This window comes from Hypanus sabinus, chromosome 24 (genome assembly GCF_030144855.1).
Source record: "Hypanus sabinus isolate sHypSab1 chromosome 24, sHypSab1.hap1, whole genome shotgun sequence".
Lineage (NCBI taxonomy): Eukaryota > Metazoa > Chordata > Chondrichthyes > Myliobatiformes > Dasyatidae > Hypanus > Hypanus sabinus.
Genome location: NC_082729.1, coordinates 16,222,500 through 16,248,799, shown reverse-complemented (window position 1 = coordinate 16,248,799; position 26,300 = coordinate 16,222,500). Strand labels below are relative to the sequence as shown.

The 26,300-nt window shown below is 40.7% G+C and overlaps 1 protein-coding gene across 1 annotated transcript in view; it reads left to right on the top strand.

The window, feature by feature from the left end:
• snrnp40 (small nuclear ribonucleoprotein 40 (U5)) overlaps nucleotides 1–21,452 on the top strand; it is a 28,768-nt gene extending 7,316 nt beyond the window's left edge. Inside the window, exons 2-10 of the mRNA XM_059949353.1 lie at nucleotides 1,089–1,218; nucleotides 6,247–6,340; nucleotides 8,026–8,191; nucleotides 8,904–9,026; nucleotides 15,398–15,518; nucleotides 18,785–18,867; nucleotides 19,601–19,662; nucleotides 20,411–20,514; nucleotides 21,102–21,452. Coding sequence (XP_059805336.1) covers nucleotides 1,089–1,218; nucleotides 6,247–6,340; nucleotides 8,026–8,191; nucleotides 8,904–9,026; nucleotides 15,398–15,518; nucleotides 18,785–18,867; nucleotides 19,601–19,662; nucleotides 20,411–20,514; nucleotides 21,102–21,151 — 933 coding nt within the window. The 3' untranslated portion in view covers nucleotides 21,152–21,452. The remainder of the gene's footprint in view (nucleotides 1–1,088; nucleotides 1,219–6,246; nucleotides 6,341–8,025; nucleotides 8,192–8,903; nucleotides 9,027–15,397; nucleotides 15,519–18,784; nucleotides 18,868–19,600; nucleotides 19,663–20,410; nucleotides 20,515–21,101) is intronic.
• The last annotated feature ends 4,848 nt before the right edge of the window (nucleotides 21,453–26,300 follow it).

The window sequence follows — 26,300 nt, the reverse complement described above, 5'->3', positions numbered from 1 at the left end:
AGAATTAAGGTGAAAATAACTGAGAGCTTAGGGTGGCACAGTGGTTAGCACAGTGCTTTACAGTACAGGTAATCTGGGTTAAATTCTCGCCGCTGCCTGTATGTTCTCCTCTTGACTGCATGGGGTTCCTCTAGGTGCTCTGGTTTCCTCCCACAGTCCAAAGACGTACTGGTTAGCAGGTTAATTGGTCATTGTAAATTGTCCCATGATTAGGATATGATTAAATTGGGTGGGTGGCGTAGCTGAAAGGGCTGGAAGGGCCTATTCTACACTGATGTCAGTAAATAATTTTTTTTTTAAGGAGATATCCTTTGCAGACTGGAACAAGGTATTCTGCAAAGAGGCCACCCAATCTGTGTTGGGGCCCTTTGCAAGATAATTTTAGTTGGAAATTTGTTGAGATTGTTTCAATTTCCTTTGGCCTGTGCAGTCCATACAAGATCTTTGGAGTGATGGTAGTCATTAGTTCAAAGTAAAATTTATTATAGGAGTACATGCATGTCACCACATACAACTCGGAAATTCTTTTTCTGTGGCCATACTTAGCAAGTCTGTAGAACAGTAACTGTAAACAGGAGCTGTAAACAAACTGCAAAATGCCGATAATAAATAAATAACATTAAACAACAAGCATGAAATAAGATGAGAGTCCTTCAATGAGTGTCATTATCCCCTTTTTGTTCAAGAGCCTGATGGCTGAGGGGTAGTAACTGTTCTTGATCCTGGTGGTGTGAGTCCTGAGGCTCTTGTACCTTCTACCTGATGGCAGCAACAAGAAAAGAGCATGGCCTGGGTGGTGAGGATCTTTGATGGATGCTGCTTTTCAACAGCAACATTTCATGTCAGCGTGCTGAATGGTTGATGTTCTGAGCCAAATCCACTACCTTTTGTGGGATTTTCTGCTCAAAGACGTTGGTGCTCACTTGCACACTTTCCAGCACACATCTATAGAAGTTTGCCAAGGTTTTTGATGACAAGCTGAATCTCCACAGACTCCTGAGGAAGTAGAGGCACTGTCGTGCTTTCTCCATAATTAGTAAGATGTGGATAAAAATACTATTTTCTTTATGATTTTATGCCAATCTTAGGGTCCTCCGAGAACATCGAGTCTTCAAGCTCCTATAATGCTTTTAACGGGTCATGAGGGAGAAGTTTATTGTTGCAAATTTCACCCAAATGGATCAACACTGGCATCTGCAGGATTTGACAGACTCATCTGTAAGTAAAATAGATCAATTATTTTTTCATTTTGAACTTTTTACTGTTATTATAAGCTACTGTATTTGGTAGATATAGTTGAAATTAATATTCTGGAACTGCTTGTATAGGGCTAAGTATTTCACTAATGGCAAGGCAGTTGTCCCATTATACCAATAGTCACCAAAACTTAAGAATCATTCTTTAGTGTTATTACAGTGAATTTGATGATTCAAGTATCAGCCATACAACTTTGAATTCAAGGCAAATCATTGTACCTTTTATAATGAGTGCATGAACAGAAACTGCAGTTGTGCTGTAACTGTGGTAGTGATGTGAGCTTTAATGTATGTAAATTGTTAAAGTTTGGTAGAGAAAAAAATAGACAAAGGTAAAGGGAATGTTGGCTATTCCCTAAAAAAAAAAACTGGAATTCAGATGGAATAAAATAACACTAGAGAATCTTCCATCAGACTTTACCCGGAACAGACCCATCTAATTACCACGATGGATCATCATGTGCTGTGCCGTTGTTGTATGATGTGGGTGATCAGGGTCTTCTGACCATGGTTGTTCTTGGCAAATTCTTCTACAGAAGTGTTTTGCCATTGCCACCTTCTGGGCAGTGTCTTAACAAGGTGGGTGATTCCAACCATTATCAATACTCTAAAGAGATTGTCTGCCTGGTGTCAGTGGTCGTATAACCAGGACTTGTGATCTGCACCAGCTGCTCATGTGGCCATCCACGATGGCACCTATATTTAATGTCACAGTTTTAGCAAGTGTTTTTAAGCAGTTAGATAAGGGGCTAGATAAATTCCTATTCATGTGAGTTATGATAAAATTGCTCTAATTAAGATGCTCTGAATGATAACTGATTTGATAGATGTAGTCTCTCAAAAAGATATGTCAAAGTGAATCAGGAGTGCAGTTTTAAAATTATTTATTCCATATCAATTAAGTAGCCAAAGCACTTTTACGCAGAAGATTAACATAATAAGCCATTTGGCCCATGGAGTTTGCTCCACCATTTTATCATGGCTGATCCATTTCTCTCAGCCCCAATCTCCTGCCTTTTTCCCATATCCCTTCATACCCTGACCAATCAAGAATCGATCAACCTCTGCCTTAAATATACCCAATGGCTTGGCCGCCACAGCCACCTGCAGCAATGATCTCCACAGATTCACCACTCTGTGGCTATTCCAGAGCAACTTTTCCCCAAAGAGGTGGATGGAGTGCACATCACATCCATCCATATCTTTGTGGACTAGAATCCAAGAATCAAAGGAGTTGTCAAATGTAGGAAAATCAAAGTTATCAGCCATGGGTTGATTGGTTGGCATTATATTCCTGAGGGGGGAAGTTGTTTATCTTCCCACTTAAGTGTTTAAAATACCCAAAAGAACAAACACAGAGCGTTGCCTATTTTGTCTTGTCCCTGATGATACTGAGCTGTGGAGCACTTGTGAAGGATTATTGTTGATTGTATAAAGACTAGTTTCACCTGATAAATTGTGACTCTTATAAAAGCTCCTTTCCAAATGCCCTGAGCATATTTGAAACAAAACAGAAAATGTCCCCGATGGCAATATTCTAAATATTCTCTTTGAAACACAAGACAGATTTGAAGCTTTTAAAATTGTTTTCTGTCAGAAATGTCAGAGATGAAAATTCACCTCTGCATCCTTTTTAAGTGTCTAGCATCAGAAAAGCTAGCCTTTGATAATTGGCTCTTTTCTTACAAAATCAAGAAGCAACTGAGCATGCTACAACAAAGGCTGTGCCCGTGACAACATCCTGGCTGAGCTGCTGCAAGCATACCTCTGAACCTGCTCTGAAACTTGCCAGAACACTGCCATCCACTCTACAATGTGGAAAATTGTGTGATCCTAAACCCAAAGGACAAGTGAAAAACAGAAATCTTGCAGAGGCTGGAAATCCAAGGCAACACAGATACAAAGGTGGAGGAACTTGGCACGTCAGACAGCATCTGTGGAAATGAATAGACAGTCGATGTTTCATGTTGCAGCCCTTCTTTGAAACCGGAAAGGAAGGGGTGGGGTGGGGGAATACACCAGAATTAAGAGGGGGGAGGGGGGAAGAAGGCTAGCTGGATGGTGATAGATGAAGCCAGGTGGGTGTGTAAAGTAAAAGGCTGGAGAGGAAGGGAGAGGAGAGTGGACCATAGGAGAAAGAGGGAGAGGGAAGGGCACTTGGGGGAAGTGATAGCCAGGTGAGAAGAGGTAAGGAGCCAGAATGGGAAATAGAACAGGGGAGGGGAAAAATTGATATTCATGCCAACAGGTTGAAGCTACCCAGATGTTGCTCTTCCACCCTGGCGTGGCCTCTTCTGGCACAAGAGGAGGCTGTGGACCGGCATGTCAGAATGGGAATCTGAATTTAAATGCTTGGCCACCAGGAAGTTCCACTTTAGACAGAGCGGAGGTGCTTGACGAAGTTTATGATGGATCACACCAGTGTAGAGGAAGTTGCACCATGAGTACCGGATACAATAGTCGACCCAAGCAGATTCTCAGGTGAAGTGTTGCCTCACCTGGAAGGACTTGGGGCCCTGAATGGAGGTGAGGTAGGAGGTGTATGGGCAGGTGTAGCACTTTGGCCACTTGTGAGGATAGGTGCTGGGAGGGACAAATGGACCAGGTAATCATGGAGGGAGCAATCTCCATGGAAAGCGGAGAGTGAAGGTGTGTTGGTGATAGGATCCCTTTGGAGATTGTGGAAGTTGAGGAGAATGATATGTTGGATGTGGAGGCTCATGGGGTGGTAGGCAAGGACAAGACGAACTCTATCACTGAAGGTGGCGGCAAGATAGGGTGAGTGTAGGTGTTTGGGAAATGGAGGAGATGCGTGTAAGGGCAGCATCGATGCTGGAAGAATGGAAAACCAGTTCTCTGAAGGAGGACATCTCCGATCTCCCTGGAAAGGAAAACCATATCCCAGGAACAGATGCAGTGGAGATAAAGGAACTGAGAAAAGGGAATAGCACTTTTACAGGAGACAGGGTAGGAAGAGATATAGTCAAGTTAGCAGTGGGAATCAATAGGTTTATAAAAGATCCTGGTCAACAGTTTGTCTTCAGAGATCGAGATAGGGGAGGGAGGTGTCAGAAATTGACCGAGTGAACTTTAGAGACGTTAATTGAGTGATTTGATGTCATTGAAGACAAACTCAGTTAGTGGGTTAGACACCTTTACATCTGCTTGAGGGAATAGATGGTGTTGATTTTGTGTCTCACTACTGAAAGATGGCACTTGTGACAGTTCAGTGCTGCATCAATACTGCACTGGGGGTTGGCCATGCTAATCTGTCTTGGGACTTGAACATTGGATTGTCTGACTTGGAGGGCAAAGTCCAACCTGCATTTTATCGAGCCATGTTTCACAGTGCCCTGGTAAAACTGAAATAAATAGACATTGATGGAAAAGCACTCTGAAGGATAGTTCCAAGCACTAAAGTAAGGAAGTTATAAATTGTTGGGTGCTAGTCATCTAGTCATCTCAGAATCATTGCAACACTCTTTCAGACCATTGCCTTTCCTCCATGATGCTCAATGTGCAGTGTTCAAATGTTATTTGTAGTACTTCAGGTGATGCAGTAGTCTGTGTCCATGTGCAGCAAGACCCAAGCAACCTTCCCTCTTTGGCTGCTAAGTAACATCCACATTAGGTATATAAACATCAAGGGGAGATGATAAATTATAGCGTTATCAAAATTCTAACACCTCCCCGCGCCCCCATTGTTCAGCTGAATCACTACATTTGTGTCTCCTGCTTGCACATTTATTTTCTGGAGGCCACCATTGAACCAAAAGTAACTGGGCTATCAAATATTGTGGCAATGCAAGGTGACCGAATGGGGCTATTCTGTGAACATTGACTACAGTGATTGCCTCCACAACCTGTGCTCTGTGGCTGTACAGTGTGTACTGTGCAGTATCTTCAAATATAAATTTTTATATTCCTTATGTTTTCAGAAAGAACCCAAAATTGAGATCCCAAGAAGATTTGTTGCTCCACAGTAACTTGTAAACATATTATTTCATTGAAATCTTAGAACTCTCTGCACAAATTACTTAGAAATGGTGAATTGATTCCATTGATCTTGAGGAAATTAGAATGGGCATGAAATCCAAATCTTGCTACAAATGCTGCTATCTTCGAGAAGGATTTAGAAATAAAGCTGTGGAGGTTACATTGGTTCCAGGTGACATGATTGATTTAAATGTGTACAAATGTCAGCTCAAACCAAACCAAGGTGGCAAAAACATGAATGTGCCTTTGATGGAAATTAGACCTAAACAGAATGATTGGAGAGTAATGGGAGAGGAGAAGCCACAGAAAGAACACTCAATTTGCTGCTGCAGCTGCACAGAATTTTGGCCTATAGGACTCATGCAGTTTTTTTGGTAGCGTGTGAACATCCAGGTAGTTTCTTTTTCGCCTAGGAACATTACATGATTTAAAGCTTTTCTGGTACTTGGAGCTTCTGTTAAAGTTGTGTTGTTTTTGCATGAATGAAATCACCAGAGAAAGTTACCGGTAGATACAAAGCAGCTTCTTTATTCGACAAAACAAGGTACAGTAGGCATCATATGGAGAAGCTTTTGGCGGGAAGGTCTGCTGATTCAACATGGGGGCTCGATGTTTTATGTGCTAAACACAAAGGACAGTTCCATATTTACAAAGTATAGACAATGCTTTCTTTAGAAACTATATACAAACTTCACACCTCCTGATCGCATGCATACCACAGATGCCAGCATTGTCTGGACTGGGATTCACAGCTTTTAGGAATCCATTGTTCAGATCTACACTCCAAATAAAATCTATAATACATATTCAAAGCAGGACTGGTAGCCAAAGCCATCTGCAAAATGTAAATGACCTAAACCCAAAAATCACTCTACATGTGTTAAATTTGTTTAATTTTATTACTTTGGATTTAGTCTACCTGCAGGCTGCTGATGTTCGGAAAGTCCCAAAGGCCATGTGGTATGATGTATGGTCTCTTGTTCTTCTGTTTCAGTGTTTTGGAATGTTTATGGAGACTGTGATAATTTTGCTACATTGAAAGGCCATAGTGGAGCAGTCATGGAATTACATTATAACACAGATGGCAGGTACTGTAACATTATACTTCATTCTCACAATGAAGAGGCCTGATTTCTGTATTAATAGAAATAGTTTTGCATCAACGTGTAGTGTGCGGTTTTTTCCTTCTTAAAATTCAGGATGAACTCGGATGGAAGTCTAAAGTTCTAGTCTGATTAGGTTGTACTTTCCTTTAACACTGCAGCAATTTTTAGTTTTAAGAAAATACCAGTTGCCTTAAACTAATTCATATAACAGAACAAATGTACTTTGTAGTATGCTTCACTTTTAACTTTCCTTACTATGTTGATTTCACCAACTGGGGGATCTCAAGATTATGCAAGAATAGTCTAAAATTTGGCATCAAACTACTTTAGCTTATTATCATGTCATTTAGTCCGTAAGACACCGCAGAATTGGGCTATTTGGTCCACTGAGTCTGCTCTCCCATACTATCATGGCTGATTTATTATCCCTTTCAACCCCACATTCTCATGCCTTCTCCCTTTGACACACTGACTAATCAAAAGCCTATCTACCTCCGCCTTGAGTATACCCAATGACTTGGCCCCCACAGCCTGTCTGCGGCAACGAGTTCCTTTTCATCTCCGTTCCTTGTATTCTGAGGCTGTGCCCTCCGGTCCTAATCTCCCTCCGCTATAGCAAACATCCTCTCTAATAACTTGGCTTCCACAGCTGTCTGTGGCAGTGAATTCCACAGATTAGCTACAAATTCTTCTTCATCTCTGTGCCTTGTGTTCTGAGGCTGGTGCTGGACTCCCACACTAGGAAACTAGCCGTCAAGCAGCCATTTACACTCATCCTTTGTTGGTCTCATCTTGCACTTCAGCTCTCTTCTTCCCTCCCCCCCCCCCCCCCCCACCATCTCACATTTCCTCCTCAGTCCCACCAAGTTCCATTATTCCCCTTCAAATTCAACACAATTTTCCAACTTGCCTGACTAAGATATGGGAAGAAACCTATAAATCGGGAGAATATGCAAAACTCCAAGCAGTCAATGCCGGAGCTCATGATTGAAATGAGGTCTACAAGTTGTATCCCTTTGTATTAAATAATATCAAAAGCTGTTAATACTCGTGTTAAGCAGTATATACGAGGGAAAACACTGTTACCGTTACTGATCAATGACCTTTCGTCAAATTTGCTTTTCCATTACACTATTTCGCTTCGGGAGTTTTGAATACGGACTGAATCGTATTCCATTTTATTAATTGAGATACAGCTTGGAAAACTTCCAGCCCTTTGAGCCACGCTGCCCAGCAACCCCCCCCCCCCCCCATAACATTAATCTGAACCTAATCACAGGACAATTTACAGTGGCCAATTAACCTACCAGTCTTTGGTCGTGGGCGGAAACTGGAGCACCAGGGAGAACGTACAAACTCCTTACAGGCAGCGACAGGATTTGAACCCGGGTTGCTGATACTGTAAAGTGTTGTGCCAACCTCTATGCTACTGTGCCACCTATTCACATGTTCACATCTCTGCCAGTCTGGTATAGACACTTCGAGCTTTGGGCTGAACAGTATTGCAGTGAGCAGTAAGCAAAATCCTAAAAAGAGACGGCTGAAGTAGCGAAGTTTCATCAGCATAGTGCACTTAATAAAAATATCCACTACCCCCTTACACTTACTGCCGTTTAATTCCTAGCCTAATTGTGCATGAACTTACGGTAATTTGTTTTATCCCCCAGCATGCTCTTTTCAGCGTCAACAGACAAAACTGTAGCGGTGTGGGACAGTGAAACGGGTGAAAGAATCAAGAGGCTAAAAGGCCACACATCCTTTGTGAACTCATGTTATCCAGCCAGACGGGGACCACAGTTAGTCTGTACAGGAAGCGATGATGGAACAGTGAAGGTGATCACAATTTAACATTTGAGGCACACTGAGTTTTTTTTCCGGTCTAATCACTTACAGAAACCTTGCAAAGCTAAAAATTCAAAGGTTTTGTTCATAAATTCAAAAGGACTGAAAACATAAGAGCACAAAAGAAATACCCTCTACTATGTCTGAATAGTTGAGCCTTGCTGATGGAGTTTGTCAATGAATATCTGAGTTGCACAGACTAGACTTGTTCCAGATTCTGCTTTGGGTCTCTTGTTGAATTTGGAAATGTGAAACTACAGTTCTGTTCAAGTTACAATTGGTTGTGGTACAAAAATTAAGAAGCAACAGATAGTTGTAACTTTAATTTCCACTAGTTGATTTATATTGCGTATGATGAGATCTGTATGGCTGTGACAGGTAATCCTAAAGATGCCCACTATTTGGCTTTGTACATCAGGAAATACCATTTGAGCAAGTACCAGAAATCTTAGATGACTGTAGAGCCATAACATTAAAAAGGTTAATGCTGCCAAGAAAGGAGGAAATGTGAAAGATATATTGGTTATAAAATAGTATTCATAAAAGGTGATATGTAAAAAAGATTTTGCTTTAATAGCAAATTATAAAGAATTCCAAAGGAGTGTGTCTCTTTTGTCCTTTATTGCTGTTCCTCTTGACTTTGCAACTTTTGTTACTTTGAATGTATGTCACAACTAAATTGCATTTATTTTCCTGAACCTAGCTATGGGACATTAGGAAGAAGGCCGCAATACATACGTTTCAAAACACTTATCAAGTACTAGCAACAACATTTAACGACACAAGTGATCAGATTATCTCTGGTGGCATTGATAATGACATTAAGGTAAGATGTATTTTGGAGTAAATATCTGCACAAGAATGTAAAATTGAACTAATTAACAGGGTTAATAAAAATACAAATGTTGAGTTTTTGAATTATTTGGTTGTTACTCTTGGTAAAATATCCCTATATTTCTCAAATTTTCTTGATTCAGTCTTTGTTGAACATCAGCATTCTCTTTGAGATTAGGTTCATCAGGTAGGCTTCTTTAGGAAAAGACCACCTGGGGTTTGGCGCACCTAAGAAATATTTTGTGTAGGTTTACATAAAGGCTGCTACAGATCATTCTTCAATAAATACCATTTCAGTTCCATTTCTAGCTAGCTGAATAATCTCCCAGTGCTCTCATGTTATAATGACAATTAGTAAAACCTGTTCTGCAGCTATGATGTCTGGTAGGACAAGCCATGGGCGTTTCTCAAAAGCTGTCACGCTGGTGAATTGCATCTGGGGCATTGATCCTCAAAGAAAATTTCTAATAGCTAGCTGAGGTGTCCATGACATTTTAATAGAATACTGTGCTGTTGGGGTGCTAGCCATATCTTTAGTCATCTTGTTGTGCAATTACTAAGCAAGGACACATCCAAGCATGGGAATACTGACCAATTTTATTTTGAGGAGGTAGTGTTTTAGCCAGTGCCTTGGACCTCTGGATTTCGACGCAGCAACTCTGATCCAGGATTTAGACCCAGTTACTCTGAAGGAATGGTGATGTATTTACACGTTTGTAAATTGAAGGGGTACCTGCAGATGGTGTTGCTACCATGTGCCTGAAACCATTGTTCTTGGTAGTAGTGACAAATTTGCAAGGTGCTGTTGGAGCAGCCAAGACAAGCATCTGCATTGCATTTTATAGATGGCACACTATGGTGATTGTGTTCAGATGGAGGAGGGAGTGAATCATCATAATGTTTGATGGGTATCATGTAGCCTGCTTCATCGTGGATAGTTTTGAGCTTCAGAAGTGTAATTGGAGCTGCACACCTCCGTTACATGTTTGACTTGTGCCTCATAAATGGGCTGAAAGGTTCTTTAGGTGTCAGGAGCCAAATTATATGCTGCAGGATGCCCAGCCTCTGATCTGCTCCTGTGGCTACAGTATTTAGCTTGCTGCTCCAGTAATTCAGTTTCTGATATGTGGTGTGCCTGCTCATCCATGTACATTGCTCCCCCCCCCCCCCCACCCACCCAGGATGTTGGCATTGGGCACTTGGTAATGCCATTGAATGCCCAGGGTAAGTAGTGAACCCTCTTGTTGGAGTTGTCAATGCCTGGCACGACTAATGGTGTGAAAATCATTTGGCAGTTAACTACTCCATATTGTAAAACAACATCCTCTGTCAAAAGTGTGCAGTTATTATGGATGAATAAGATTAAGCTCATCCATAATACATAGGAGCAGAATTAAGTCATTCAGGCCATCAAGTCTGCTTCACCATTTCATCATTGCTAATCCATTTTTCCCCCTCAACCCCATTCTCTTGCCTTCACCCTGTAACCTTTCAAGAACTAATCAAGAACCTATCAAACTCTGTCTCACATACACCCAATGACTGTCGCCACAGCCGCCTATGGCAACGAATTCCACAGGTTCACCCTATGGCTAAAGAAGTTTCTTGTCACCTTAGTTCGAAATGGACATCCCCCTATTCTGTGCCCTCTGGTGTTTGACTGCCTCACCAAAGAAAACATCCCTTTTACATCCACCCTTTCGAGGCCTTTCAACATTTGATAGGTTTCAATGAGATCCCCTCTCATTCTTCTAAATTCCAGCATGTACAAGCCCAGAGCCATCAAACACTCCGTATGATCAGCCTTTCATTCCTGGAATCATTCTCATAAATCTCCTCTGAACCCTCTCCAATGTCGGCGCTTCCTTCCTTAGATAAGGAACCTAAAACTGCTCTCATTACTCCAGGTGGGGCCTCACCAGAGCCTTAAAGCCTTAGCACAACATTCTTGCTTTTATATTCTAGCCCTCTAGAAATGAATGCCAGCATTGCATTTGCCTCCCTCTCGCCAACTCAACCTGCAAGTTAACCTGTAGGGTATCTTGCATGAGGACTCCCAAGTCCCTATGCACCCTGGGTTTTTGAATTTTCTGCCCATTAAGAAAATATCTATACTTTTGTTCCTTCTACCAAAGTGCATGACCGTACACTTCCTGACGCTATTCCATCTGCCACTCCTTTGCACGCTCTCCAAATCTGTTTCAAGTCCTTCTGCACTGCAGCCTCCGTAGTTCCACAAAACTACCTACCTCTCCATTTATCTTTGTATTATCCACAAACTTCAGATTCAGATTCAGTTTATTGTCATTTAAAAACCACAAATGCAATGCAGTTAAAAAATGAGACAACGTTCCTCCAAAATGATATCAACAAAGCACATGACAAAATAGACTACACCAGAAAATCCACATAATGTTTGACAATCCCCAATCCATGGTCCGGAGAGGCTGCTGCGTATTAATATCGCTCTACCATCTTAGCGCGTTCCCCGGAAAGCAGCTCCAAACCCAACAGACAAAACAAGACTACCCAGACACACCAAGTCAGGAGACCAACTCTACCACCCAACAAACCAAAAACTAAAGCTACAAGACCTACACAAAACCACATAGTTACAACAGTGCAGCCAATACCATCATTGATTTAGAAAAATACACCATGGGCACAGTAAAAATAGTCCAAAGATGTTAAAAGACTATAAGTTCAAAGGAAACCACCACACAGTTTCCACAAGTCCTCAGGGTCCCGATAGACTTGTCATCCCACGCCGGTGACAGAAGGGAATACCACAAAGCCATTAATTCTGTCATCCAAATCATTGACGTAAAACATTTTTTGAAAAAAAAAGCAGCCTCAACACCAATCCCTGCAGAACACCACTAAGTCAATGGCAACCAATCAGAAAATGCTCCCTTCATTTCCTCTCTTTGCTTCCTGCCAATCAGCCAATGCTCTGTTCTTGCTAGTGTCTTTCCTGTAGTACCATGGTCTCTGATCTTACTAAACAGCCTCATGCGTGGCACTTTGTCAAAGGCCTGAAATTCCCAACTTCACAACATCAAACGATTCTCCTTTGCCTATCCTGCTTATTATTTACTCAAATAAATCCAGCAGACTTGTCAGACAAGATTTTCCCTTAAGGAAACCTTGCTGACTTTGGCCTATTTTATCATGTGCTTCCAAATATCCTGATGCCTCATCTTTAACAATCGACCTCAACATCTTCCAAACCATTGAGGCTAACTGGCCTATAATTTCCTTTCTTCTGCCTCTCTCCCTTCTTGAAGAGTGGAGTGACATTTGCAATCATTACTAATGCCTCTATAATCTCTTTAGTTACCTGTTTCGGAACTCTGGGGTGTAGCCCCTCTGGTTCAGGTGACTTATCTAATTTCAGACCTTTCAGTTTCTGAAGCAGCTTCTACCTCGTAATAGCAATTATGCTCTCTTCTGCCCCCCTGACGGTCTCAAACTTGCAGCATACAGCTAGATACTTAACTAGTTATTACTAAATACTTATTTTGTTCTTTCGCCATTTCCTTGTCCCCATTACTACCTCTCCAGTGTCAATTTCCAGCAATCTGATATCTACTCTTGCCTCTCTTTTACGCTTATATCTGAAAAACGTTCTCTTTGATATTATTGACTAGCTCATCATCATATTTAATCTTTTTCCTCCTTATCGCTTCATTAGTTACTTTTGGTTGTTTTTTAAAAGTTTCCTAATCCTCTTAACTTCCCACTAATTTTTGCTGTATTATATGCCCTCTCTTTGGGATGTATCTATCCTGAGCCTTCTGAAGTGCTCCCAGAACCTCCAGCCACTGCTGTCTGTCATCATCCTTATTAGTGTCCCCTTCCAATCAACATGCAGCGTGAAGTCTATCATAATATGATCACTGCCTCCTGAGGATTCTTATACCTTAAGCTCCCTAATTAAATCTGGCTCATCACACAGCACCCAATCCAGAATTATCTCTCCCCTGGTGGGCTTAACCACAAGCTGCTCTAAAAAGCCATCTCATAGGCATTCTATAAATTCTCTCTTAGGATCCAACACCAACCTGATTTTCCCAATGTATGTGCCTATTGAGATAGCCCATGACTATCGTAGCGTTGCCTGTTGAAACTTGTAGCCCACATCCTGACTACTTTTCAGAGGCCCATCAGGGTCTTTTTACCTCTGCAGTTTCTTAACTCTACCCATAAGGATTCTACACATTCCGATCCTATGTCACTTTCAAACAATTTGATTTCACTTTTTACCAACAGAGCTTTGCTGTCCCCTGCCTACCTGCCTGTCCTTTTGACACAATGTGTATTGGATGTTAAGCTCTCTAACTATGATATCCTTTCAGCCATAACTCAGGATACCCACAGTGTCACACCTACCAAACTGCGCTACAAGAACATTTACCTTATTCCTGCGTGCATTCAAATATAACATCGTCAGTCCATTATTTGTCACCCTTTCCAATTTTGTCCCCATATTACACTGCTGCTCATTCCACTGGCTGCAATTTTGCCCTATCATCTGCAGTCTCACTACAGATCTATACCAACTGCCCCATCCTCAGCCCTATCACTTCAGTTTCCATCCCCCTGCTAAATTAATTTAAACCCTCCCCAACAGGTCATATCTTCCCCAGAAGAGATCCTAATGACCTAGAAATCTGAAACCCTGTCCACTGAACCATTTGCTCGGCCATGCATTTATCTGCCAAATCTTCCTATTCTTAACCTCACTAGAGCATGGCACAGGCAGCAGTCCAGAGATTACTACCCTGGAGGTCCTGCTGTTTAGCTTTCTGCTTAACTCCTTGTATTCTCTCTTCAGGGTGTCCTCCCTTTTCTTACCTATGTTATTGGTAGCAATATGTGCCAAGACTTCTGGCTGCTGACCCTCTCTCTCCCTTTAGAATTCCGTAGACCCTATCCAAGGGCATCCCTGATCCCATCACCTGCATACCATCTGGAGGTCTCTTTCACGTCCACGGAATCTCGTGTCTACTCCTCTAACTGGGGAATCCACTATCATTACTACGGTCCTCTTCTCCCTTCTTCCCTTCTGAACCACAGCACCAGACTCAGTGCCAGAGACCCTGCTGTGTGCCCTCCCCCCAAAAAAACATATCCAAAGTGGTATATTATTATTGAGAGGAACAGCCACAGGGGTACTCTGGTACTCTTTGTCCCTTCATTCTCAAAAAACTTGCGATTTGCCATTTGTGTGTGCTACAACAAATATCTGCAACCCACAGGATTTCCTGATAGCAGTCCATTGATGTTAGAGTGGGAAGAGAATGGTACAATGGTGAGGAAAAAATATTACCATCATGGTGAACACGTTTCTCAACATAATTACGTTTTGGGATTTTGTGCATTTGGAATGGAAGGGCAAATACAAATGTCTGTCAATTTGTTTTTCATTTTCTCTACCTGTCACTGATGTTTTAAAAGGGAAATGGGTGAATAAGTGTGAAGGCATCTCAGAGGACTCCTGGTTATGAACATCTTAAAATAATCACAATCTAGGCCATTTTGTTTGCAGTGCTGTTCTGAATAATTAATGAACTCTTCAAAAATAAGTCAGAACTCCTGCCAAAAATGAGAAACTTGTGCATGAATTGTTGTTTGGATGCACATTGATCAGGGTAACTTTATATGTTGTAAAAGTTGGTTCTTTTTTAAAAAAAACAGCAGGGCTGTACTATAGATTTGTTACTTGTCAGGAAGGTTTCCACATTCCAATTACATGATGCAAAATCCAAAGCTTTTACTGCAAAATAAGTGATTTTAAAATGCTTATTCACTTTGCAGTTAACATAAAATACAACAAAAATAGCAATGGTAGATTTTTAAAATATTGCTGTGTTAGATTACCTACTGATAGCTACTCCAGAACAAATAGAGTGAGGAACAGCTTCTACCCCAGAGCTGTGGCCTCCATCACACCACTCCCACAGAGCAATGACTGAAACTGTGAGCACACACAAGGTCTCAAATACTTGCACTAATGGCACTTAGTGCATTACAATGATATTCTGGTGCTGCTGTAACTTATTTTCTGCTACTTATCTATTTAATACTGTTTTTCTATTACTGTCTTGTTTTTATCTACTGCTTTATTTAATTGCCTGAGAGGAAGCTAAACAGAGTTTCATTGTACCTATGTATAATGACAATAAAGATAATTCAATTCAAAGATCATTCAATTTAAACGTGTTCTATGCTGTTTCTTTGTGTTGTGGCTCTCTGTAAGAAGACAAATCTCATGGTTGTATATTGTGTATGCAGTGGACTTTGATAATAAATGATACTTTGACAGATGCTTTGAACTTTGATCTGAACTTTCTTATTTAGGTTTGGGACCTCCGACAGAACAAGCTAATCTATACCATGCGTGGTCATACAGACTCGGTGACTGGTTTAGCTCTCAGTGGAGATGGCTCTTACCTTCTTTCTAATTCTATGGACAATACAGGTAATAAAAATGTATTCGAACAGGAAGAATGAGTTGACTATGGAGTATAAAATCAGTAACTTATGAATGATTCTGTGACTATTTTGGAAATCTTTTGTGGAAAAAGTTCTTGTCATTCAGTAGTTTACCACATCCTGTTCATCTCTCATCAGATCTCCTTCATATCTATTCAATTGCCTCACTTTTTAAGAAGGCAGTTTTTAGACAGAAAATTTGCTCTCAGATTCCCACAAGTAGAATGTCATTGAGTGTTGAGTGAAGGTGTCTTTGCCCAGTATATCTGTGCCAATTCCTTGTTGGAAATATTTGCTTTGACTGTTCTTTCTCTGAAGTTTCAGCTTTATTCAGCTTTAAATTTTAACTGATGAATCTACTTTTGCTGTACTTTAAGACAATATTCCCAATTATAAATCTTATGATTCAGATAGAATCTTCCCTAGTCACTACAGTACTTTCAGAAAGTATTGTACTGGTGTATTGCCTAGATTAGAAACTGACATCCTAGAATAGCTCCAGAATCTAGAATCACTTCAGTCCCAAAAAAGAATGACAGCAAGTTCATGGAGTCAAATGCTTTCTGAGTGTTTGTCAGTTCTCATTCATGTGCCCAACTGCTACCAATCACTTGCAAATCTGTGTAGACCAGAAATCATACTTCCATATTTAAAGGTCTTGATGACTTGCAGGAACCCATTACAAGTTACTGTCATTTTCTGCATTCCGCTATGGTGCAGCTAATTCCCTACCCATTGCCAGTGTCTCCACTTTGATGTGCAGGTCCATGGGTATCAATTGTACTGAACATTTTTTTGACAGTTGGCAATTTGGCACTTGAGGAAGTTTGAAGAAAAAGAAAAAATGCCATATATAGTCGATTCAACTGCACTTTCTCCTAGGTGTAGGTGTAGCTGTGGGAATTTGTGGCTTAAGCTAGAACAGCCTCTACAGATATGGGGTAATAACCCGTTAGGATCCTTCCAGTTTTACTCAGGCCTCCATTTTTGATTCTTACATGACATTAATAACTGTATTACTGCTTCCTTTGCTAGTATTTCATTTAAATATAATTATCTTTGCTATCAGTTTTCACATTTCCCTCATTTTCATATAGTCCATATCTGACTCTTCCATTTTCTTCCTTGACGTCTCTATCTCTTTAGAACATAGAACAGAACAGCACAGGGACAGACCATTTGACCCACAGTGTTGTGCTGTACCAGCTAAAAAGCAAATCAAAAGCACCCAAGCACTAACCCCTCCTGCCTTCAGTGCATGCTGTCTGGTATTAGACATTTCAACCCTGGGGAAAAATGCTCCCTATCTACTTTATCTATGCCTCTCATAATCTTATAAACCTCTGTCAGATCTCCCCTCTGCCTCTGGCGCTCCAGAGAAAGAAACCCATGTTTGTCCAGCCTCACATGCCCTCTAAACCAGGCAGAATCCTGGTAAACCTCTTCTGCGCCTTCTCCAAAGCCTCAATATCCTTCCTACAGTGTGGCGACCAGAACTGTATGCAATACTTTAGATGTGGCTTAACCAGAGTTTTATAAAGTTGCAATGTAGCCTTAATTGGGAAAAGTTAATGCAGCTCTCTCCACAGCACCTTCCACCTTGCTTCCTGGAATTCACCAGCTGTCATTGTCGCTATTCTATTCACTAACTTCCTCTGTCTTTTCTGAGGTACTAAGATGTCTGGCTTTTCCCTTAACCGTAGCTTTTACTCCTTACCATAGACTGCTGGGTTCACAACTTCAGTTCCTCTATTTTGTAAATTTCTGCTCTTGGCCTCTTCTCCCAGACAGAACACAGATGGGGTCCTCATTGCCTTCACCAAGCCACCAACTATACATTCAACAAATCTTTCTCCATAATTTGTCACCTCCATCAGGATTCCACCATATGATGCACTTGCCCCTTTCCAGTTTCTTTCTTGTCTGGCTTTACTTTTCCAAATCCTTCAACCGCTGTCCTTCCCATCCATTGACGGGTATGTAATACTTGTCCTTTAACTATTCTTTTTCAGGTCAAGCAGCAATTCATTGACTTTATCAGCAGTGATTCAGGCTGCTAATACTGGATTTGGCTCTCAAAGTGGTCACCTATAAATTGGAGAAACTGCAATAGATTTGATGATTACTTTGCAGAATAACTCTGTTCAGTCCAGGGAGATTGCAAGCTTCCTGTCATTTCAGTTCTCTCATTCTGACCTGTCCTTCAGTTTGTGTGACAGTTCTTCATTTTCTTCCTGAGCATATTGCAACTTGTACTTAATACTGAATAGAACAATCTTCAAATTTGTTTTAGACCGTAAGATATAGGAGCAGAATTAGGCCATTTGGCCCATTGAGTCTGTTCTACTTTTCTTCTCAGCCCCTGCCTGCCTTCTCCCCATATCCCTTCGTGCCCTGACCAATCAAGAATCTAACAACTTCATGAAGACTTTGTCTCCACAGCCACCTTTGGCAACAAATTCCACAGATTCACCAATATGGCTAAAGAAATGCCTCCACATCTCCGTTTTAAAAGGATAACCTTCTATCCTGAGTCTGTCGTCTGGTGTTAGACTCCCCCACCACAGGAAGCATCCTTCCCCCTATTGACTGCAGAGTATCAAGGCTTTTTTTAAAAATTATCTCTTTGTCTCAAACTGCTGCTTTTGAAGTGATTATTACCTTCACAATTTTCGTCTGCATTCTGTCACTGGAAGTTCCCTCCATCTCTGCTCCTCTCTGCAACTCAACATGCTAGTTTTCTCACTGCTCCAATTCTGATGAAAAATAATTGACAAGGAACATCGATTGGGATGATTCCCCCATGGATGCTGCACGAGTTCTTTTTCACTACTTCCAGCACTTTGGTTTTGTTTAGGATTTCCATCATTGGCATGTGGTTATCCTTGTCTGGATATCTATGTAGACTAGATAGAATAAGTGGATCAAAATATGAAATGGGAACTGTTATGTTTTTCCTTCCTACTGCAGAGCCATCAAGGCCAAATGTAGCTTCCATTCCGGTGGTTCTATTGTGATTTGCGAGCTCAACACAGTTAGACCAGCTAACTTCCAAACCTTGTGCTGAACCAAAGGCACAGAGGGTGAGGGGAGCGATGTTTCCTTGCATCTTGTTTTCACCTGTGTGTGCTAGGTAAATTGGTACAGGTGTTGGATTAGGTTGCTAGAGTCTTCAGTATTTGTGCTATATTTTTATCAAAAAGTATTTCTGTATTGGAAGAAAAGTCAATTGTGGTCTGATTTGATTTGCAGTGAGAGTTTGGGATGTGCGACCATTCGCTCCGAAAGAGAGATGTGTAAAAATATTCCAGGGTAACGTGCACAACTTTGAAAAGGTAGGTGCCTTTATCTTAAAACAGTGTGAGCTTGGGAAATCAAAAATAACTTAATGAGACAAATGTACTTTGAGAATAGTAAGCAGGAATTTAGTCTGTGATTTTGGAAGTTTCTCATTCTGTAGTTACCCTTTTCTCCAGAAGAGGGAAAACAAATGAAACAACACTTGGGTTATTTATTCTTGTTTTGATTATCATAGCTGATTACAGACAATACTTAATATTTCCTATCGTGGATGAGACTAGGAGCAGAGGGCAGAGCCTCATCCTCAGAATATAGGGACCACCATTTATAACAGATGAGGGATTTCTTTAGCTAGAGTGTGGTGAATCTGTGGAATTCATTGCTACAGGTGGCTGTGGAGGCCCGGTCATTGGGTGTATTTAAGGCAGAGGTTGATAGGTTCTTGACAAGTCAGGGCGTGAAAGGTTACAGGGAGAAAGCAGGAAGAAAGGGGTTGAGGGAAGTAGATCAGCCATGACCAAGTGATTGAGCAGACTGGATGGGCTGAATGCCCTAATTCTGCTCCAATACCTTATATTCTGAATGATTTCTGACTTGATAACATGTGCAAGTGGTGTCAATCACGGAGTAATTTATTCTGTATCTCTAATATTTGGAATAAGTTGCTATGAATTATTAGTTAATATTTAATGAATAAACTTTTAGTTGCAAGGTGGAGTCTGTCTAGAATACAGTTATGCCCAAATGATGCTATGCAATTTCTTGTAGAACCTCTTGAGATGTTCATGGTCAACTGATGGAAGCAAAATAGCAGCTGGATCTGCAGACAGGTGAGCACGTTGATTTTATTGTATACATTTATTATTATTCACTTCCATATTGTTAAGTGAGAACTTCTAATCAGTCCTTGGACCTGATTATGTTTGGTTGTGCTGTTTTGCTGTTTACTTGACTGAATTGTATTTAGACTTTGAAAGTCAGGAGTACTGGGCGAAGGAAATTAAATTTCATTTACAAAGTGGTGAAATTTACTGTTAAGTATATTGCAGCAATCTTGCAAAATGAGTAGGACATTGTGGTGAAAGTCTGCAAGTTCTGAAGCTTTGATCTTATTTGAGGAATATATGTAGATTAGGGTAAAGTATGAAAAAGTAGACTTGATATCAGTCATTTTTATTGGCAAAGCATGTGTGTCTGTTTCATTAATTTACTATGTCAAAATTTTCCTGTTTTCAAATCTGTCTTGATTTCACCATCCCACTCTATGTAATCTTCAACCCCAACTCTGTGATACTTCGCTCTTCCAGTACTGTTCCCGTGAGCGTCACCTACTGGAGCTGAAGCTGCCAAAATCCCTCTCCTTTTGTCACTGTACTCATTTTGAGGATCATCCTTAAAAAGCTACATTTCCCCAAGCCTTCTGGCATCTGCCAAAAATTGCTGTGATTTTTAAACATGGCTATTTTGTCTGGTTAGACTTTTGAAGACCCTGAGTCATTTTCACTATATTAAATCTGTATAAATGAATGCTATTGAAAATTTGAATCCACAGTGAATGTTTGGTATTATTTCTTCCAGATTTGTCTATGTCTGGGATACAACATCACGAAGAATTCTATACAAGTTACCAGGGCATGCGGGCTCAGTGAATGAGGTGGCATTTCACCCTGAAGAACCGATCAGTAAGTTGATTTATTGGGATGCTTTTAGACAAGTTCAGCTAAGGTTCTGAGATACTGAAATGGGGCAGGTGTCTGTTTCCTGCCTTCTAACGCAGATAACTTCTCGACTGTGTCCCACCTTACTTGAATTGATTGGCCATGAAGCACTTTAAAAGACCTCAATATGAAATGTGTTAGATAAATGACACCCTTGTGAATTTGCAGAAGTTTCTTAATGTCATTCATGCTGCTGGGATCTCTGAACCACTGGGCAGTGTGGATGGAAGGCCTTTTCTGCGCTGTATCTCATTAAATAAATAAAGAAGTTTATGAAGATGCTGTTGAATAGCTTAAGGAATTAGGGATATATGATTTAAAATTTATGTTTTGAATTTTTTTTCACCAGAAGCAAACGCTTTAGTAAATCTTGTGCTGGAATAGTTGTGGTTTATTATATTGTAGCTCTCGTAATGTTGAACTTATTTTGCTATTCAGTGAAGCTTTTGTGTAATCCAACTAGTGCCAGATAAACTCATTATAGTTTACAAATTGTATATAACTATGTGGTTGTAGCAGTGATAGATCAACTTTCTGTTTTATTCCATCAGTTCTGTCAGCCTCCAGTGATAAAAGGCTCTACCTTGGAGAGATACAATAAAGAGGAACAGCTTGTGCAGAGGAACCCCACCTGACTTTTATCTGGATGGTGCCTAGAAACTGTTTGAATCCCAAGAAAGCAAGTAATGCCAGCTTTAAAGGAAAAAAATGTGTAGACACTCAACTGAGTTTCTGGTAGTTTGTGCATCAGCCATGTGAATGAAGAGTCATTGTTACAGAATCTGAATCCACCCGGTTTCTGTACTTGTAAAGTCTGACCCATGTTCACTTTTATATGATAACTGTATAGATCTTTTTATATTCCAAAGAAATAAATCATTGTTTCTTTTGCTTAAAACTGACTGGAAGTTGCTGTGGACAGTGTATATCTTATGAAAAGATCCTTCGTATCTAGATGATTAAATAAGAATAATCATCATTAGTATGAGTAAATCATCTAAAAGTTTTATATTTTTGAACTCTTAACTAATTACTAGTTAATATTAATGGTAGAATATAATCATCTCTTGAAGGAATCTCGTTTCTACAGTTGGTTAATTCTAATTTAAGATCTGGCACGAAAGCAGAAAATGCTAGAAACATTCAGCAGGTCAGACAGCATCCATTGAATGAGAACCAAAGTTAGCGTTTCAAGTTGAAGACCCTGTAACAGAATTCTTTCCAGAAATGCGTCCTGACCTAAATATTTCTAGCATTTTCTATATATTTTTTGATATCTACATGCCCAGTTTTTCTTTTGATTTTCATTTATAATTTGGCCACGCGAATTAAAATTCTGCCGCGCCAGCTGGGGATTTTGAATTCTGTCGAAAAGATTGCTTCTGCAATGATCCTTTTTTAAAAAAATAGACTTGCAGTTATTACCTTGGTATGATTGTTCCTTAAAACTCAGAAGGTACATCAATGTGTTTAATATGATAAAGGATCTCGGCCCAAAACGTCGACTGTCTATTCTCATCCATAGATGCTGCCTGATCTACTGAGCTTCTCCAGCACATTGTATGTATTGCTCTATATTTCCAGTATCTGCAGTATCTCTTGCCTATGTTTAATTCTTCACTGGCCATTGGAAAGGCTAGCAGGCCACTCCAATTGAAATCAAGAATAAAACTGGCACAGTCAGTCTGACTGTATAACGTGACAAAGATGCACACATGTCAATTCTACAAAGCCTTTCACACTGATACGTACAAGTCTCTCAGGTAATTCTTGGGAGCAATTTCAGAATCGGGAAGCGAATGTATGGAGTAGTATGTCTTTGACCTTTTGCTCAAACTCTTTGGACATGGTTCTGTTCTGGCATGTCACAGTAATGAACGAATACACTGGACAACAAAGATTTTGCTCCTGAGTACTCTTGGGTGTATCTTATGGATTTTGGTCTGCTAGTAATGATAATCACCATGAAGTTTTCCTACCACACACCATTTTTTTTTTTTTGAAAATGCCTATATTTGTTATTTCAATTCATAATTGAAGTTGGGATAACTGATGCCAAGTAAAGAGGTCATTTTTGATGGTCCACACATCAACCGCTGGTTTAAGCTGGCGCTACTGATGGTTCATGTGATGCCATGAACGGTTTCTTCGGCAGCAAAAGCCAGGTCAGAAACGAATTGCTAGGCAGTGTGTTCTAGGGCCAAAGTGATTTGCTACGGCAGGGTACAAGGTACAATACGCAGTTTGGATAATCTAAACACAACTCCAAGTAGACTGGAAGACAGGGTGTCGAGAGTCAGGTAAGGTTGGATTGTTCTAGGTCGAGAGGGACTTCTCTGGCAGCAAAATCTAGGCCCAGAATGGATTGTCAGGGCAGGGCCCAGGTCCTAGTGCAAGGTTCAGACGATTTAAATGCTGGCCCAGATGGTCTAGGGACTCCTTTCCATGACACTAAGGCTGTGAGTCTGCCCCTGGCCGCTGTGCTTCATGTCTGTGAACTTTGTAGTGATGTGCCCTGCTAATTTGATGAACTGAGTCCTGAGGCTTTGGGCCTATTCCAGGCTGTTCAGAGGTTTTATATCTAAGGATTCAATTTGGTTCGGAATACTGCTGATGCCAGCTTCTATTGTTTGCATGATTTTTTTTTAAATTTTGTGGGCACTGGGGGGATGGTCTTTTTTTTAAATAGGGTTCTTTCAGTTTCCTTGCTTTGTGGCTGCCTGTAAGCAGACCAATCTCAAGGTTGTGTAATTTATACATTCTTTGATAATAAATGTGCTTTGAATTGAACTTTGAAATTGAATACCAGGCTTTTCGAAGAACGTCTGATGGGACTGGAGAAAATCCCAAGGAAGGCATTCAAGGACGTTGAAAATTTTCTTGGCAGCTTCAGAGCACCAAACTAGGTGCAGCTGATTGACAACATGCTTCAAGCATACAAAAGCATGAAGTGCAACATGTCACTAAAGATTAATTTTCTGCATTCCCATTTAGACCTTCTTCCCTGCAAGTCTTGGCAGTGTCGGTGATGAACACAGTGAAAGGTTTCACCCAGACATTGTGGTCATGGAGAAACGGAATCAGGGCAGTTGGGATCTATCAACGCTGGATGTTTATTGTAGGACACTTAAAAAGCCTAAGACGCTGAGTGCAAACAAAAATCAAAACATTTTTAGCTTGCCAAGCACTCTGGTTTCCTCGGTTGCCCCAAAACCTCCCGTTTATATGGATGCTGTGTAACTTGTCACCCTGTTACAAATGAATGCCACGAAATAACAGACAGTACACCACATACAATTAAATGGTCTAAAGGGATAGTAAAGAAAGAGCCTATTTTAATAAAACAGTCTGACGTGCACAAGTTGAAGCTCACGGTTTCCCCATCGCAGATCCTCCATTGATCACCCTGGGCTTCGTCAAATCACAGCCTTGCTCCAGGTCTGATCCTATGACCTCTTCTCTCGTCATCTCTCTATATCAAAAGCCCCAAGCCCAACCTTTGTTTCTCTCACCAGACAAACTTCCCCTTAATCCTACCATCCTAATTATATGGCACGCAATTCTCCTATTTCTTATCTACAACAGAAAACCAAACATAAGCTGCAAAATAAGCAACTGCACAGAACAGCACAAAATGAAATACAGAACAGCATAACAGAAAAAAAATATGAACCAGAGCATTACACCTAGCTGAAATATTACAAAATGTCAATTAAATATTCAATAAAAGTTAATTTCTTGTTCCTCCAAATTCCTAAGCTATTCAAGTAGTCTGAAATTGTATTTGTGTCCAGCTTCAAAAATTCAAAATACTTGTCCAGAGATGTTCTCCTAATCGATCAGATGGCATCATTGCTGGTAATTGATCTGATATGATGAGAAATGAAATCCCACTGTCAGCTACTGCACTCTACTGATGAATAGTTATTTCCCTCAAGTTGAACACTAACCATAGCACAGCCATCCAAGTAATATACTTTAATGTAAGTCACCAAGAGTGTCTTGTACTGCTGCTATTGCATGCTGAGCTCATAATTACATAGCTCTGACTGAAAATTGCAGTAAATGCTGAGAGGACCAAAATGGGTGGGGAGAATGCTGCTGACTTCGTTCTTACAGATCCACACATCTGTTTGTGCCTACTGTAAGAAATGACAATCATCTAGTTCTACAATATGACTTAAGCTCTGAGGATTCACAATAATTTTCAACAATGTCATGCTGAATGGGATAGAATCTAAATCAATGTAGCACCTCAGCTGTGATTTACAATGTATTATAGTCCCACCAGGAGTTGAATTGTAATCTTCGCAATCTATAAGTTCCTGGTCATTGGGTTGCACATTATTAGCAAAAGATAACTAGTAATGCATACTAAATGGCAGACACAGCATGCTGCTGATAGTGCAGTCTCATCCAGCTGGAACTGTATTAGCAATGCAGTTCGGTGAGTTCAATCTTGGCCTCCACTGTTGCCGTTGGAGTTAACAAGTCCTCCTGTAGGCTGTGCTTCATTTCCTTCTGGGTGTTCTGGTGTCCTTTCACTTTACAAAGTTGTGCAAAGTTAGGCCATTCAACCCATAGAGTCTGCTGTGCCATTCCATCATGGCTGATCCTGGATCCCACTCAACCCCATGCACCTGCCTTCTCATGATATCATTTGATGTCCTGACCGATCAGGAAACTTTCAACTTCTGCCTTCAATATATGCACTGACTTGGCCTCCACTGTAGTCTGTGGCAGAGCATTCCACAGATTTACTACTCTCTGACTAAAAGATTTCCTCCTTACCTCTGTTCTAAAGGGTCGCCTTTCAATTTTGAGGCCTCTAGTTCTGGATATACAAGTGCATAAGAAACATCCTCTCCACATCGAGTCCTTCCAACATTTGGTAGATTTCAATGAGGTCCCCATGCATTCTTCTAAATTCCAGTGAGTATAGGCCCAAAGCTGCCAAACACTCCCTCATATGTTAACCCCTTCACTCCCAGAATTATCCTCATGAACCTCCTCTGGACTCTCCAATGAGATGATATACTTTTCTGAGATATAGAGCCCAAAACTGTTGACAATACTCTGTGCAGCCTGACTCGTGTCTTATAAAGGCTCAGCATCATCTCTGCTTTTATATTCTATTCCCCTTGAAATAAATGCCAATATTGCATTTGCCTTCTTTACACAGACTCAACCTGTAAATTAAAAAGAGAAATGAGAGTGGATATAGGACTGCTAGAAAACGAGGCAGGAGAAATAGGTCCCGAGTCAGACCCCACTTGGAGTATTGAGCTCAATTCTGGTCGCCTCACTACAGGAAGGATGTGGAAACCATAGAAAGGGTGCACAGGAGATTTACAAGGATGTTGCCTGGATTGGGGAGCATGCCTTATGAGAATAGGTTGAGTGAACTCGGCCTTTTCTCCTTGGAGCGACTGAGGATGAGAGGTGACTGGATAGAGGTGTACAAAATAATGAGAGGCATTGATCGTGTGGATAGTCAGAGGCTTTTCCCCGGGGCTGAAATGGCTAGCATGAGGGGGCATAGTTTTAAGGTGCTTGGAAGTAGGTACAGAGGAAATGCCGGGTAAGTTTTTACGCAGAGAGTGGTGAGTGTGTGGAATGGGCTGCCAGCAGAAATGATAGGGTCTTTTAAGAGACTCCTGGATGCTACATGGAGCTTAGAAAAATAGAGGGTTATGGATAAAGCCTAGGTAGTTCTAAGATAGGAACATGTTCAACACAGCTTTGTGGGT